The sequence below is a fragment of the Sinohyriopsis cumingii genome, chromosome 13 (genome assembly GCF_028554795.1).
Source record: "Sinohyriopsis cumingii isolate HCF-2022 chromosome 13, ASM2855479v2, whole genome shotgun sequence".
Taxonomy (NCBI): Eukaryota; Metazoa; Mollusca; class Bivalvia; order Unionida; family Unionidae; genus Sinohyriopsis; species Sinohyriopsis cumingii.
Window position 1 is genome coordinate 43,951,793 of NC_142973.1, and position 15,508 is coordinate 43,967,300.

At 35.0% G+C, this 15,508-nt stretch overlaps 1 protein-coding gene across 3 annotated transcripts in view; it reads left to right on the top strand.

Annotated features, from left to right (window-relative positions):
* The window catches only part of LOC149785318 (small ribosomal subunit protein uS9), a 33,487-nt gene extending 20,242 nt beyond the window's left edge, over nucleotides 1-13,245 (top strand). For all 3 annotated transcript variants that reach the window (XM_089979214.1, XM_089979213.1, XM_089979215.1), the window contains exons 5-6: nucleotides 7,434-7,481; nucleotides 13,049-13,245. In XM_089979214.1, the coding sequence (XP_089835340.1) occupies nucleotides 7,434-7,481; nucleotides 13,049-13,194 (194 nt within the window). In that variant the 3' untranslated portion in view covers nucleotides 13,195-13,245. The remainder of the gene's footprint in view (nucleotides 1-7,433; nucleotides 7,482-13,048) is intronic.
* Nucleotides 13,246-15,508: the final 2,263 nt, after the last annotated feature.

The following is a 15,508-nucleotide window of genomic DNA, read 5'->3' on the forward strand; positions in this document are numbered from 1 at the left end:
AAGATCAGATATGGATGAAGATGCACATTCAAGACAAACCTTTATATGGTCCTTTTTCATAATAAATAAAGTCATTCCACATCATTTTAAATCATTTCTAGAGACAACAAAACCAGCAAAAATAACTGCAAAATTCCTCACTTTTGTTGTGGGGTTTGCCGCCATTTTTCAGCACAGAATACATGGCAGCCAGTATTAATGGTGGCTGAAGAATATTAATGTGCATGAGGATGACTGGGCAAGAGAATTTGAATGTCAATGTGCTGTTGATGTTTCTTCATGAAAATCTGTAGGTTCATCTAGCCCAGATACTTATAAATTATTCTTCACGTAAGCTGTGATGTAACTTGCGCAGCCTTTGTGTAGAAAAAATATCTGGTATGGATGAAGATGCAAAAACTAGAGAAATATTGAAATTGACATTTTCATATGTGGAGTCCATAGCATAAGAAAATTTATTTTTTACATGAAGTCTTCTGATCCAGATTACTTGGCCAGCTTGCATTTAGCTATCAGGCAGATATCAATTTAGCAATTTTTTACTTTAACTAATTTGAATTGTAGATTTTTAAAAATACAAAATGAATATGTCAAAAACTCGGTTAAAGGTTTCTAAAGTTATTTTTCTCAGTACAACAACTATGACTTCATTTAGAAACTTAGACCAAGAAAGTATAAAATCCTTTGTGAGAGGATTATGATGAGATTGAGAACCAGTTCTGCTTATGATCACTAAATGATTCATATCTCACAGCGCTCTGAATCTCTCACTTGGAACACACAGGCAACCAGGAAAAGCAACCAACTTGGAACACACCAGCAACCAGGAAAAACTACACTTTTTGCACAAGTTTGATTCATGCAGTTTCAGTCTTTTGCATAGAAAATTTGTCGCTACAATGTCTGCAGTACGTCAGTTTATAGTGGGCATCATGCCACAGACATGTAGCATCATGTCCCACCCAGTCACATTATCCTGACACCAGGCTAACCAGTCCTAGCCTCTTAATGCTGAGTACCAAGTGAGGCAGCTGCTAGTACCATTTTTTTTATACAAGTCTTTGGTATGACTCAGCCAGGGTTCGAACTTCCAGTAAATGATTCATATCTCACAACGCTCTGAATCTCTCATTGGAACATGCAACAGGAACAGCAAAAATTACACTGCAGGATTCTTCTCTTTTTGCACAACAGTTAACAGTTCTGCCATTTCAGCCTGTTACATAAAAGATGTGTGGAGTCTTCAGGGCTAATTTTTTGTATTGTTAATGTGTAAGGGATGAGAATTTCTTTGCTCAGCTAACCTGAACAGCTACAAATCCTTGTTGTGCATGTTCACTTTAATGTTAATTGCCAGTGTTGGTGCATGTAACTTGTCCCATGTTTATGGATGAGGATGTACAAACTAAAGAAGGGGCCCCCGAGTGGTCTAAAGCGCTCTCTGTTACGGATCACTGTCATCTTACCTCTGTCTGCGTGGGTTCGAGTCCAGGATTCGGCCAATGTGAGTATGTGAGAAAGCTTGCCAGTAGCTTCTCGTGAGTCGGTGGTTCTTCTCGGGGGTTTTCCTGGGTTCTTCCTCCACCATTAATACCGGCCGCCATGCATAGCCTATCGTGTGCTGAAAAATGGCGTTAAACCCCACAACAACAACAACAAACTAAAGAAACCCTGATGGCATCATTTTCATAATTTATGTGGTTAATGGCATTATGTTTAATTTCCTCATTTAAAACAAAATGCTGACCTAGCTCCATCTGCTCTTGCATTTGACTGTTGAGCAGGTATCAGCTAGCTGAGTGCTAATAGGATCCCTTGGGCCTCTTGTATTAAATTATTTTTGGTAGTTGTACTGTAAACAACTTGTTTAAATTGCAGTTTGTATACAAGCTGTGAATGTGTCGTGGGGGGGGGGGGGAATACAATTAGGTTTCTTGTGTATTTTTCTCAGTACAACTGTTTACATAAACTTGCTAAAGATCAAGAGAATATGAAAAACTTTGAGAGAGGATAATGATAAAATTAAGATGTCAGTACTGCTTATGATCAGTAAATGATTCATATTTCAACAGGGCTCAGAATCCACACTGAAGGATTCCTTTCTTTTTGCAGAATAGTTTGATTCCTGCTGTGTTTAGTCTCTTGCAAAGAAAATTCATTCTTTTCTGGACTAAATTTTTATTTTGTTATTCTGTAGGGAGATGATCTATGCTATGCTTAGCTGGCAAAGACGGCTACATTGCCGGTGTGCAGCAGATGCGAATTTCTTTGCTTATCTAACCAAGATAGCTAAAAAAATCATTGTGCATGTAAACAATGTAACTTGCCCATTCTTTGTATATAAAAATTTTCCCAAATTTAGATGAAGATTCAGAAGCTAGAGGAGCCTTGAAACAAGTAGTGGTTCTCGTATATGTAAATTATTTGCTGTATTGGTGCCTCGTTTTGAATTGTAGATTTTTAAAGGAATATATTGAGCATCTTGCTTGAGGGTTTTTTAAAAGTTATTTTTCACATAATCCTATATAATTATGTCCAGAAACTTTGTTAAAATCAAGTGAACATAAAATCCTTTTGTGGTAAGATTTAAATGTCAGTTCTGCACATGCTCATTGATTAATATCTACAATGATCTGAATCTCTCGGGGAACAGGCAATAAGACCAGAAGAAGAAAATCCTCCTTGCATATTTTAGATTCCTGCAGTTTCAATCCATTATGTGGTCAACTTTTTCATTCTTTTCTTGACAAACTTTTTGCGTAGGTAATTTGCATGGGATTACAATTTTGTTCTCATATAGCTTATACAACTAACAAATGTGTAGAATTTGTTTATATCGAGAAAATAACATATATGGATGAAAGTCCATAGCATTGGGAAAAAATCCTATTGAAAACAGCCTTCTGACCCTGATTCTTTGGCCAACAGCTTTCAAATTTGTCTATTAGGCAGATGCCCACCACATTAGTGATCTCTCATGTTATGTAAGTTGTATGTGGTATAAACAACTTTTTTGAATTGGAAATTTTTGTAGACAATCTGTGAATGTATCTAGAATTGTGCTAAAGATGAAAAAGATTGGTAAACTTTTGTGAGGGGATAATGATGAGATTGAGAACCAGTTCTGCTTATGATTAATAAATGATTCATATCTCACAGCGCTCTGAATCCCTCACTTATCATGCAATTAGACCAGCAAACAATACACTGCAGATTTCCTCCTTTTTACAAGATGGTAAGATTCATTGCATTTAAAATGCGTTCATTGTTCTTATGTGCAGGTGATGAAAAGTTCTATGCACAGCTAGTCCAGACAGTTAAAAAGCATTGATGTGCATGTAAACTTGAGATGTAACTTACACAATTATTGCATTGAAAATAAACAGTATGGATGAAGATGGAGAAGATTGAGAAACCTTGTAACATATAAGCATTGGAATCATTTTTAAAGGTTAGCCTACTGACCCATGAGACCTGGTTAACTGCTTTTTCATATGGCATTCAAATATCACCCAAGTGGGCAATCTCGGGTCCAGATGGGCCTCTTGCATGTCAGTTATTTATGGTATATGCAACTGTTTGTAGATTTTTTTAAAATTGAGAAAGTTGCATGATGCTTCTTGGTCTATTTTTCACAGTATGAAACTAGAATATGTCCAAAAACTTTACTTATAATCAAGAGAATTTTAAATCCCTTGTGAGAGAATAATGATGAGATTTAGAACCAGTTCTGCTTATGATCACTAAATGATTCCTATCTCACAGCGCTCTGAATATCTCACTTGGAACATGTAACGAGACTAAGAAACAATACACTGGATAATTCCTTATTTTTTGCATGACAGATTCATTGCATATGTAACTTTCATTCTTTTTCTCTACTGCCAGTTTATGTTATGATCAGGAGTTCTATGCACTGCATGTCCAGACAGCTAAAGTGCATTGATGTGCATGTAAACTTAAATCTAGCGTGCACAATTGTTGTATGGAAAATAAACAGTATGGATGAAGATGTATATTCTAGAGACATCTTGAAATGTGTGTTTGTATAACATGTAGTCAGAAGCATTGGGAGTAATTTGTTCAGATTAATCTACAGACACAGATGACCTGGCCAACTGTTTTTCTATTTGGCATTCAAATATCACCCAGGTGGGCAGTCTTGTGTCCAAATGGGCCTTTTGCATGTCAGTTATTTATGGTACATGCAACTGTTTGTTGATTTTTTTTTTAAATTAAGAAAGTTGCATGATGCCTATTGGTCTATTTTTCACAGTATTAAACAAGAATATGTCCAGATCCCTACTTACGATCAAGAGAATTTTAAATCCTTTGTGAGAGAATAATGATGAGATTGAGAACCAGTTCTGCTTATGATCAATAAATGATTCATATCTCACAGCGCTCTGAATCTCTCACTTGGAACAGACCAGCAAAAATCTAATCTGCAGGAATCCTCTCTCTTCGCACAACCAGTCCTAGCCTCTTAATGCTGGGTACCAAGTGAGGCAGCTGCTAGTACCATTTTTTAAATAAGTCTTTGGTATAACTCTGCAGGGGTTCAAACCCACATCTGAGACAGTGACTCTAACTACTTTTTCCACCGGAGCGATAGATTCCTTTCTGGACTAACTTTTTGTATTAATTTGTAAGGGATGAGTGTCTTTGTCATTGTTTGTACAGAAGAAAAGACCAGATGTGTAAGAAGCTGCAAAAACTAGAGAAATCTTTACAGCATGTTCTTCATAATGTATGCAGTCAGTTGCAGTGAAAACAATTTGTACAGAAAATAACCTCCTGACCCAGATCTCTTGGCCAATTGCTTTTGCACTTTGCTACCAAGCAAATGTCAGCCAGTTGAATAATCTCTGGGTCGTTTGTATGTTAGTTATTTGTTCCATAAACAACTCGTTTGAATTGCAGATTTTGTTTAATAAAACCTGTGGATATGTCTGATAAACTTGCTCAAGGTCTCTTGGGATGTTTTTCACAGTACAACAACTGTGAATACTTCCAGAAGCTTGCTTAGGCAGTGCTCAGAAAATCTGATGCAAGGGAGCCCTTCAAATTTCAGATTGTGCTCCTGCTGTATTCTAAGTGAGGTGCCCGAAATAAAATCTAATTTGATTGAGAAACTCGGTCACATTGATAAAATGCGTTTATTCATTTTCAAGATGTTCGAAGACAACTAAATTACTAATATTTATCCCCATGAATTTCCTTACCCTTATGACGGTCTCGTCATACATTTATTGAAAGCTCTAAACTTTATCTTCACAGCGAAGCATGTAAACTTTGAATCTGGAACATATTGCCTGTGATTCAAGGCTAGTGTGTATACATGACAAGCTGTTAATTGGTTACTTTATTGTTGTAATCTGGGCCAAATGCTGGATGTTTTTTAAGGTATTATAATTAATAAATGGATCAGATTTGGTCGTGTTGGCTTTTATCTTTGATTACAAAAATCGTCTGACCTTTTGGCGTTGTTGAGATTGGCAAAAACACGTATAATTAGCTGTCCTGTGCACACGCTTACTCTGGTGGAATGAAATACTGGTTAACAAATTAAGCAGTTATGAACCGTTAAAAGTATAAACAGAAACTGTATAAATCACGATGCGCTTCCAATGCTAATTAACACTGACCTTGAGACCTGGGTAAAAATGTTGCATGCAATTTTTCAGAATCAAAATAATTCCATATTTTGTTTTTTATTTTGGGTTTATGGAAATTGGAGTCGGACTTGAGGAGTTCCAGTTGGAACTGTGTCTAAACAAAAAAATTTTTTTTAGCTCTGTTAGGAAGAAGAAATTACGAAATCCTTGATGAGATGATAATGATGAGATTCCTAACCAGTTCTGCTTATGATTACTAAATGATTCGTATCTCACAGCACTCTGAATCTCTCATTTGGAATGCACAAGCCCAGCAAAAGTTACACTGCAGGATTTCTCTCTTTATGCACAATAGTTTGATTCCTGCAGTTTCAGAAAATATTTGATTCTTTCTGGACATACTTTTTGTATTGTTAATATGCAAGAGATGAAAATGTCTATACACTACTAGCCTAGAGAGCTAAAAATCCTTCTTATGCATGTAAACTTCAATCTGTCTTGCCCATTTTGTATACAAATTTTTCATAATGTATGCAGTCAGTAGCATTGGAAATAGGTTGTACAAAAGAAACCAAACCTACCCATATATCTGCTTTACATGTATTAATCACACATGTCTGCCAGTTGAGCAATCTTGGACCCCTTTTGGGCTTCTTGGATATAAATGGTATAAACAACTTGTTTTATTGTGGAGTTTTCTGTGCAAGCAGTGAATGTGTATTTTAAAAAAGACTACATTGAGATTTTTTGAAGCATTTTTCTCAATACATCCAGAAATATGCTTAAGATCAAGAGGGAGGATAGAGATAAGATTAAAGTGTCAGTTAATGATTCGTATATAATGATTAAAGTGTCAGTTAATGATTCGTATATAATGGCACCCTGAATCTCCCCCATGGCGCAAGCAACCAGCAAAAAGTAAGGATGAAATAAAAAATATCAGTTCTGCTTGTGGTCAATAAATGATTCATACCTCAACAGGGCTCAGAATCACTTGCTTGGAACACACAAGATCAGCAAACATTACAATGTGGTATTGATCACTTTTTGACCAAGAGTAAGCATTTTATGCACTCTCTTTTGGCAGGCTAGCATGTCATCTCGCCCCTAGTCACGAGTTTTCATGTGCCTGTATGTTGCTTGTTCTTAAACAAATGATATGGTAAATTGTGCCTTAGTATCACGTGTCTTGCTTCGCATTAAAATTTTCAATTGGTCTTACAATGCGAGTTCATTTTCCCTGTATTTCTTAAACTGTTACTGCAAATTGATAAGTCTATTTCAGAAATATTCGGCCCAAATGTGTCTGTACTTAAGATAGTTATTGAGTGATGTTTGTTGTAAGCCTATATTATTTCTTGTAATTGATGTCTATCCTTAAGTACAGCATAACAAGAAATCAGTTGAGTAAGCCACAATTTGCAGTTCTGTTGACTTTTCAGCAGTACGAGATATACCGTATGTACAAGCTTAGTAAGCTGCATACAGCAAAGATCCTGATTGGCCATAGCATAATGTTCCTGCAGATCAGGTTCGATGTTATTTTTTCTATCGATTACTCCTAACTGCACAGACCTAGATCTGCCAATGCATTATACAACTGCAAATCTAGGTTTGTGCAGTTTGCAGTTGGGCTCTTCTTATTAGCGAATATATGGAAAGCGTGTACATAACAATATGGCTTTATTGATTCCATAATAATATCAGAGTTTACTGTATATTGAGGTTACCTACCAATGACTAAAGTGTATTTAATTGTAGAAATTTCAACTACCCTTTTTCAGCTACTTAATTAGAATGTATCTTGTTTTTCAGCTATCAGACAAGCTATCTCAAAGGCTCTTGTGGCTTATTATCAGAAATGTAAGTAATCATTTGTGTTATTTGTAGCATATCTTTTTCTGGACACAGAAAGAGTGAGATGGAAATCAGATAGATAACATTAAACTTAACATTTAATGTACAAGTCATGGCAGCAAGAAACTAGCCGTGTCATGCATGTCAAACCCTTCCCTAAGCATTTGATAAATTAGTGTTGATTATGTCAAAGTGTATCCATTTCTCGAGTAACATGACCCCTGTGACTGACTGTACTTGAGAAATGGAACAAATATACAGATATGATAATTTTGAATTTGGGTTTGGTCATGTACACTCTTGGATGTAAGGGTGGACATAAAGATGCCAAATTAATTGCTGTGTCCAGCTTCCACGAAAATGGCTTATGATAGGGTTCGCTAATATTAAAAGTACTAAAATCCGCGCTAGTCTTGCCTTGCTTTTCACAAATCCTTTGGCTTAAAGGTACAAAAACATGAACTAAGTTGTTGCCTGACCTGCTTTCAAAATACTTTGGGCTAAAAACAAAAAGTATTAAAATGTGCACTAGATTATTGCCTGACTTGCTTTTCACAATACCTTGGGCTGTAATAGTAGGCATAGAGTGCATCATTATCAAGCCACCATTTATGAAATAGTACTTTTTGGGAGTAACTTTTTAAAAATTTCTGAACAAAATATTTTACAAAGAGAATCTGGTTGAGAGCAATGTATGATACTACTTGCCTAAATGTAAACCTATAGGAATATGATTTTTGATTAAAAAAAATTCATATTTAGCTATTTTCCAGCATATATTAATGTGTTTTTTAGCGACACGTGTTCCTGTTGTAAGACTGCGAATCATTCAAAAATTTGTATGTTAGGTAAAAGTTTTGCCGCCTCTTACAGATATCTTGGTGTTGGCATACTAGTCACTTTCTCTGCCTATGATATTAATAGTGTAACAAGTAAATTCTAAGCTTCATTATCAACACCCAGCTATTATCAGTCAGCAAGGTCACTAATGTCTTTCATATGGTGTTGGGCAAAAGTTTAAATAGTTTTAAAGTTATAACGTCTACAACAATTAACATGCATCTATAAAATTCATCCACAATGGGGGTAGTCCTACGTGTAAGACCTCAATGCTGATATTTGTTTTGGGCATCTGGTTCTTGCTGCCTAACTAACGGTGCTGTGTAGCGTGTTTTGATGTGGACTAACATTGAAAATTTCTCTGTTAGGTAAATGTATATTATGTTTATAAGCCGCCTCTAACAGATAACTTGGTGTTGGCATACTACTCAGACTTTCCCTTCTCATGATATTAATAGTGTAACGAGTAAATTCTAAGCTTAATTATCAGCACCCCCTTATTATCAGCAAGCTCACTAACGCTGCTGTGTAGCGTGTTTTGATGTCGACTAATGTCGTAATGAAAGTCAAATTTTCTGGAATAGCTTGCACAAATGGCAACTTAAATAACAACTCTTTTCTACAAAATAGTCATACTGTTTTGATCAGACTTTACTTACTTTGATCTCTTTTCTCTAATACAAATTCTCACCAAAGAAATGGACCCGTTTTCAAGTTTCTCTGGCCTACATTTCAGTTTGCTGAAAAGCGATGAAAACCAGGAATGGCGAAATCGGGAAAGTTGAAATATTATTCTTTAACAAAATGAATAAAAATATGCCTATTGGAAGTGTATACATTTTCTTTCATTCAAATAACATGTCCCCCACATGAACCTGCCTCGACTATCGTCCCATTTCAACAGATTCAAATGTAGGACAACGGAACATGAAAATGCATCCATTTGCAAGTGTAGATTTTGATTCCACCAGTAAAAAAACAGCTCAGTAAATATATTAATTTCATATCAGTTTGTGGAAGAGTGTTGACATAGGCTGCCAAGTGTGTGAGATTTTCCTGAAACTTTGACAACATCGGAACACGCTATACAAGCTCGCTATTTTGGTAGTAAGACATAGCACTAAAACAAAATTATGTGCTATGTCTTGCATTGTAAGACTACAGTGGGGCCGTGATTTTCTTTTGTGCTAAGATATTTTATTTTCTTGGATCTCTTGATTTTTTGTTCAAGTAATATAACAGGTAACTGATATAATACAATGTAATTTTGCACTAAATCATTGCAAGCAGGAAAAAAGTATCAAGCCCTGTCCCAGAACGTTCTGTTGTTAGTCCTTAATATAGTTGCAGTATACAGTGGTACAAATATTGTTTATTTAAAAGCCAAAATTCAGATTTAAAAAGTAAAAAATAAGTCCATTTTGATACACAGTGGCTGCACCTCCTTCAGAGAGTACTAAAGTCATGCAGAAATTCCACAGGGAATAGACATTTAATTTTTTCAATTTCTCCCGTAACCTGGCTGGTTTTAGCAACACCAGTGATAACTTTGCAACAATCTTGCTCCATTTCGCCATTTGCGACTGCTCTATGGGACTTTTCAAAGTCCATGCCTGTAAACTCTTTGATGTTATCTTTCCATTTCTTCTGTCTGTCTCGTTCCCTTTCTGCTCACTGTGTCCCATAGGATCATCTTTGACAGGCCAGATGAGCGTGAGACGTGACCATACCATATTGGCTTGGATTTTTTTACGTTGGTGAGCAGATCGTCATAAAGTACAAATGCACCTTGGAAACTTGTGCAATCAACCTCATTAGAGACATGATCTAAGTATCAAATTTTCAGGATCCATCAATTACATCTCATCTTAAAGGCTTAGATTCTTCTCCCTAGTTCTGCAGCAGCAATCAAACCATAAAAATTTATCATTTTTCCATTTTCATCTTTTATGTTGTGTTAATTTTCACTTTGTAACATGTTTTTCATGTTAAGTAAATAGCATAAGACATTGGAGATGTAAGTTACTTTATAAAATTTTTGAAAATAAGTTGTTGCAAGCACTGATCCTGTTTTTGTTTTCTCGAAATCCTTTGTACATACTGTGGTATGTTCAGAAATACCACAGTATTCTGTGGTACAACATTTTTATATAATACCAAAGGTACTGCCTGGACATGCACACAAGATGGTTTTGTAGGATCTATAATGATGAAAAAAAGCTGCATTGGCTTATAAACTTGACTGCATTTCTTTAAAATAAAATTACTCATCAAAGGTGCTGTTGACAGAGATGTTTTTCAAAGCTACATAATGTAGTTCAAATAAATTGTTGTTGGCAGTATTATTAAATAAACTTGTGTAATGTGAGATACAACTGATTATTGTCATCTTGGTTTTTTTTTTCTAGTGATGGTACCTTTTGTTTAAAAAGCGTAATTTAAGAAAAGAATTAATGGAAAAATCCATTTTAATAGTGAGACAAGATATATAAATTTGGGATGCGTATTTGCTACATCACATACAGCCCATACATGTTCTTGTGATGAGGAGGAGCGTTGACAAGTTTCTGCTATTCAACCAGAGTGATCGCAATATTACAAGATATATGAAAGAGTCTATTATGCAAACTGGAGTGTACAGAGTTTGCAAGGTTTTATATTCAGATTCATATCTCGGTTCCTCATTGGTATGCCTCTATTAATAGTAACTTGTCAAGATATAAATTTAACAGCTATTATATTTGAATATACCTGCAGTCACATTTTATCATACTACTTGTTTCTGTAGGTGTTGGGTCTGAACTTCTTTTTAAAAAAATGTTTCTGTAAATGTAGATCTGCCACAATTTACTCTGGATCTTCCTGATCCTTTTACCCAAAATCCCAAGTATTAAAAACGCCAAAAAAATTAAAGCTAAATCTGGTATTGAAATAAGAAGCAATGAATAAAGAGACAGGTGAATTGGAAGGGGAAATTTGTATTTGGAGCCTATCTGCATTGTATGAATCTCATGTGATCACTGTTTTTCCACCTTTTTATTCATGACCATACCTCCTTCAAAGAGAGCAACTGATGCATAAATTCTGTGATTAATACACTAAAACTCTGAGCTTCATTGTAAAGTCAAAGCTTGATGTGTATCATGTCGGATGTACTGTTTGTAAGTAGATGTAAAGATTGCATAGGGGTAGCTGATGAGATCTTGAAAGGCACATTAAAATGCCAAAGCATTTTGAATAGCAACAGAGAGCATTGCTAGAGGTGCTGGTTATCAAGTTGAAAACTTTCTGAATACTGCAACCTCACTACCCTCTGGAAATTCTCTGCTTTCATATATAAAACGCTGATATTATGACTAAATGTATTCATGTTTGAAAGTTCAACAACTGTCTATATTTAGCATATATGACATTGGACATGTTTTACAGCATATTTGGCAGATGTTCACATCATTTTTCAAAATGTTGTCAATCTAAATAAAGGAATATATACACTGACCCATATCTACTTTTTAAATACTTTGAAGACAATTATACAAAAATAAGGCTACAATGTGAGAGAATTTTTTGCATAAAAACGTCAAATTACGCTTTTTATAAAGAGCTCTCATGCTAACAAGAACAATAACTTTACCCGGCACATGCGTACATAAAAAATGTATTTAAAGGCATCAATATGACATAAATTGAGTTCAGAAACTTGTGAAAACTTCCTTTTATGAAATTTTTTTTTTAATACCAACAATTCAGATTATATAAAAATGTTGTCATTCATTAAACTAATGTATTACAAAATGTTTGTACAAGTTTAATTTTTTGTATACTATCGGTGGTTTTATTTACTCTTGTTCAGAATGAATTAATAATCATTATTTGTTGGCTGGGGAACCGACTTGGTGTGGATTTTTCTAACAATCATGTGTTGTGGTGTTGAATTGTGATGTAAAGTTCAGAAACTCTCTTCATTTTCTTCCTCTAAAGTATTGTTTACAACACAATTTTCTTCACTTAGTGCAGGTGATAAACCATGCATTGATGAAATTGGTTGGTTAACATTTATACTGGTTAAATCTAGTATTGTACCTAATTTTTTCACCCTTACCTGTACAAGGTACCAGTAGTAACACAACCTTAGCAGAAACTCTTTCATTTTGCAGTTTAACACTGCTTAATGAACAGTATAATATAAGGTCATGAATGCTTTGTGCTCTTGCTTTACAGAAGTGCAGATTCAGAGTGTTCTTTCGCTCATCAGATGATCAGGATGCTGACAGCTGGAGTGTTTTTGCTCCTTACAGTTATCCGACACTCCTGGGGAGTGGAAGTTTAGACAGCTAATATTTCCTAAAATCAGCTACCTGTATATAGTAAATTGGACATAATGGAAATAAACATCATATTACAATATAAACAGATGTCTGAATTTTGTCATTTCCTTTGTCAAGTTTTTGTAAATACATTATCACAAACACTGACCCTGATTTTTCTTCCAGATCTAGATTTTCATTCCACTCAAGGTGGCAGGTCTGTAAATGTTGTTGCCCTAAAGAAATACCCACACCTTCCTTACTGGATTTGCCTTTCAGTTGTAGAACCTTATGAACAAAAACATCTTGGCATACCTGATTGACAAAGTAGACTTGTTCACTTCGCCATTATTTTGTTGGTGGACGATAGACTATTCAATGCAAAATAAATACATATCATTTGTACAATTTTCTTTGGTTTTTCAGATGTAGATGAGGCTTCAAAAAAAGAGATCAAGGATATCCTTGTCAGCTATGACAGAACACTCCTGGTTGCTGATCCCAGACGCTGTGAGCCAAAGAAGTTTGGTGGTCCAGGTGCACGTTCTCGCTACCAGAAATCTTACCGATGATTTCTGTTCCTGTGCATTATACATACACTGTTATTAAACCGTGCAAAGCAAGTGTATTTCAGTTTTCTGTTGCACCACCTGATCACTATTCAACAATAAAAACTTAACTGTATTCAGCTTTACATAGTAGATCTTGTGTTACTAGCTCAGCCAGATAATCCTATGGTATGCCCCTGCAGTGGTTTATTGTATGGTAATCAACATTTACTTTTTTCAGCTATTCATATAAATCGTGTGACAGATTAGCAACCAATTTAACCACAGTAATCTGGGTATCTGATTGTGTACAGTTTATGCTATTCCATCATGAAATATGGCTGCCATTCGAAGATGGTTAATTATCACTGTACCATTGCCACTAAGTAAGCATCTCTCTTGTAAGGCAATTAACTATACATTTTTGTTTATTATCTCTACATCATCCAGCTTGGTGGACAACTGCATCTTAAGAGTCCAACAAAATAGTTTCAGACTGGACTCTTTTAAGTTGATTATGATGACTTAAACATATGCCAACCATTACAATTTTGGCATACATTATCATTATGCTTTTTTTCCCCTTCAAATTACACTTTATGCTTGCTTCTGTATGGATTAAGTTTTGTTGGTACCTAAAAATTAAAAAAAGCAATAAAAATGTGTTTTCTGATCATTTTTTATCATCTCTGCAATGTCAATTGTATAATAGGAGAATATTTTTAAATTGATGACTGCTACACAAGAATAGTTTAAGAGAACTTACCTTATATGCTATTTATAGCAATTGTGTGTGACCTATTTACAAGAAAACAGATGGGTTTCTTCAAACCTGAAGTTGCCTCACAGAATCATCTTGATTGGTTGGTTAGTTAGACCAGTCTATACTCTTAAGGAAAATGGCTACAGACGTTAAGCAACATGTGTTATGGTGCGACTTCTGGATGTTGTTTGTTGGAAAATATTAGAAGAGATGGATATTTACAAACTTCTAAACGTGTCAGTAAAAAAGCAGACCTGCCAACTCTAATGAAAATTGTCCTTAAAATACAGACTTACTGCATACTAGTAAAAACTACAAGAAAATGATTGTTGGCAAAAAGTCCAGATAATTGGTTCATCAGTGTTTTATTTGGATCCGGTTTTCATCTTAGTAAAATTAGGGAACCCGACTAACTTTACAGCAGCACTCCAGATGCTTTAAACTGCACCTATTTGCTTGTACAAAGCATCTGCGTGATCAAACTGTTGATAATAGAATTTTTTTTAATGGTGTCCAGAAGGCGATGTCTGTTAAATATGAAAGGGACACTAAGCTGCTACAAAAGTGTTGATAATCAACACAGAAGAATAAAAAGGAGTATTCAGATTCTTGTGAATAAAAGCTGGCAAGAACATGATTAGTTTATTGGACATAAAATGCCAGCTTGAGTGTAAGTTGAGAGGTAGAAACAAGCCATTGAGCTGCATAGAGCTTGGAACTAGTTTGTGCAACTGTACTAGTGGTAAATAAAGTCTACGCGAACGTTAAAATCTTTACAATTGAACATGTTTATTGTCGATGTGTCGAACTTTTAATTACGTTTTCCAACTTTATATAGCAGTTATTGATATTTTCTTACACCTTACTGAAAACTGGTAAATCTTATTGAAAAAAATCAACTGCCTTACAGTTCTGAAAAAGGACAAATCAACACCGATGTACAAACTTTAAAAGAATACAAGCATAATGTAATACAACACTGAATGCATGTGCATGCTTAATGCAGAATTCCAGTTCATGATGAGAGAGCGCGGCACATGTGGACGTGTTAAAGTGAGTGCTTTATATAAATAATTTTTCAATATATTGTTTGTTTTGTAATCTGGTTCTTGGGTATTTAGTAAAATGAAAGTCTTTGCTCATTAGAGCACTTAAATTTTGAAACTAGTAAATTTGAGAGGCATGTAGTTGCATATAATTTACAATTCCATAATGAATTGTTCTGAAAATGTTGTAACTTTCTTCAGTGTAATTTTCACCAACCTGAATGACTTTGCTAATGACAGAGAGAAAACATGGTTAGAATTAGCAGAGATGTTTTGGGGTACGAGTCTAAAGATTTCTAACAGGTTCTAAAAGGATTCGTGTTTGGTAACAAACTGACATTTGTATAGTCAAGAGGTTTTCATTGTGAGGTGATTTCTGTAAAATTATGGCTTTTTCTGGTCCATTAGTGATGAAAATCTATGAGTCTGATACATCAAACTAGAAATCTGGTTATGATGGTATGTGCATTTTGCATAAGCTGAGCTGATGAAACTGAATTGAGATGCACTTCCACTTTCTAAATGATGT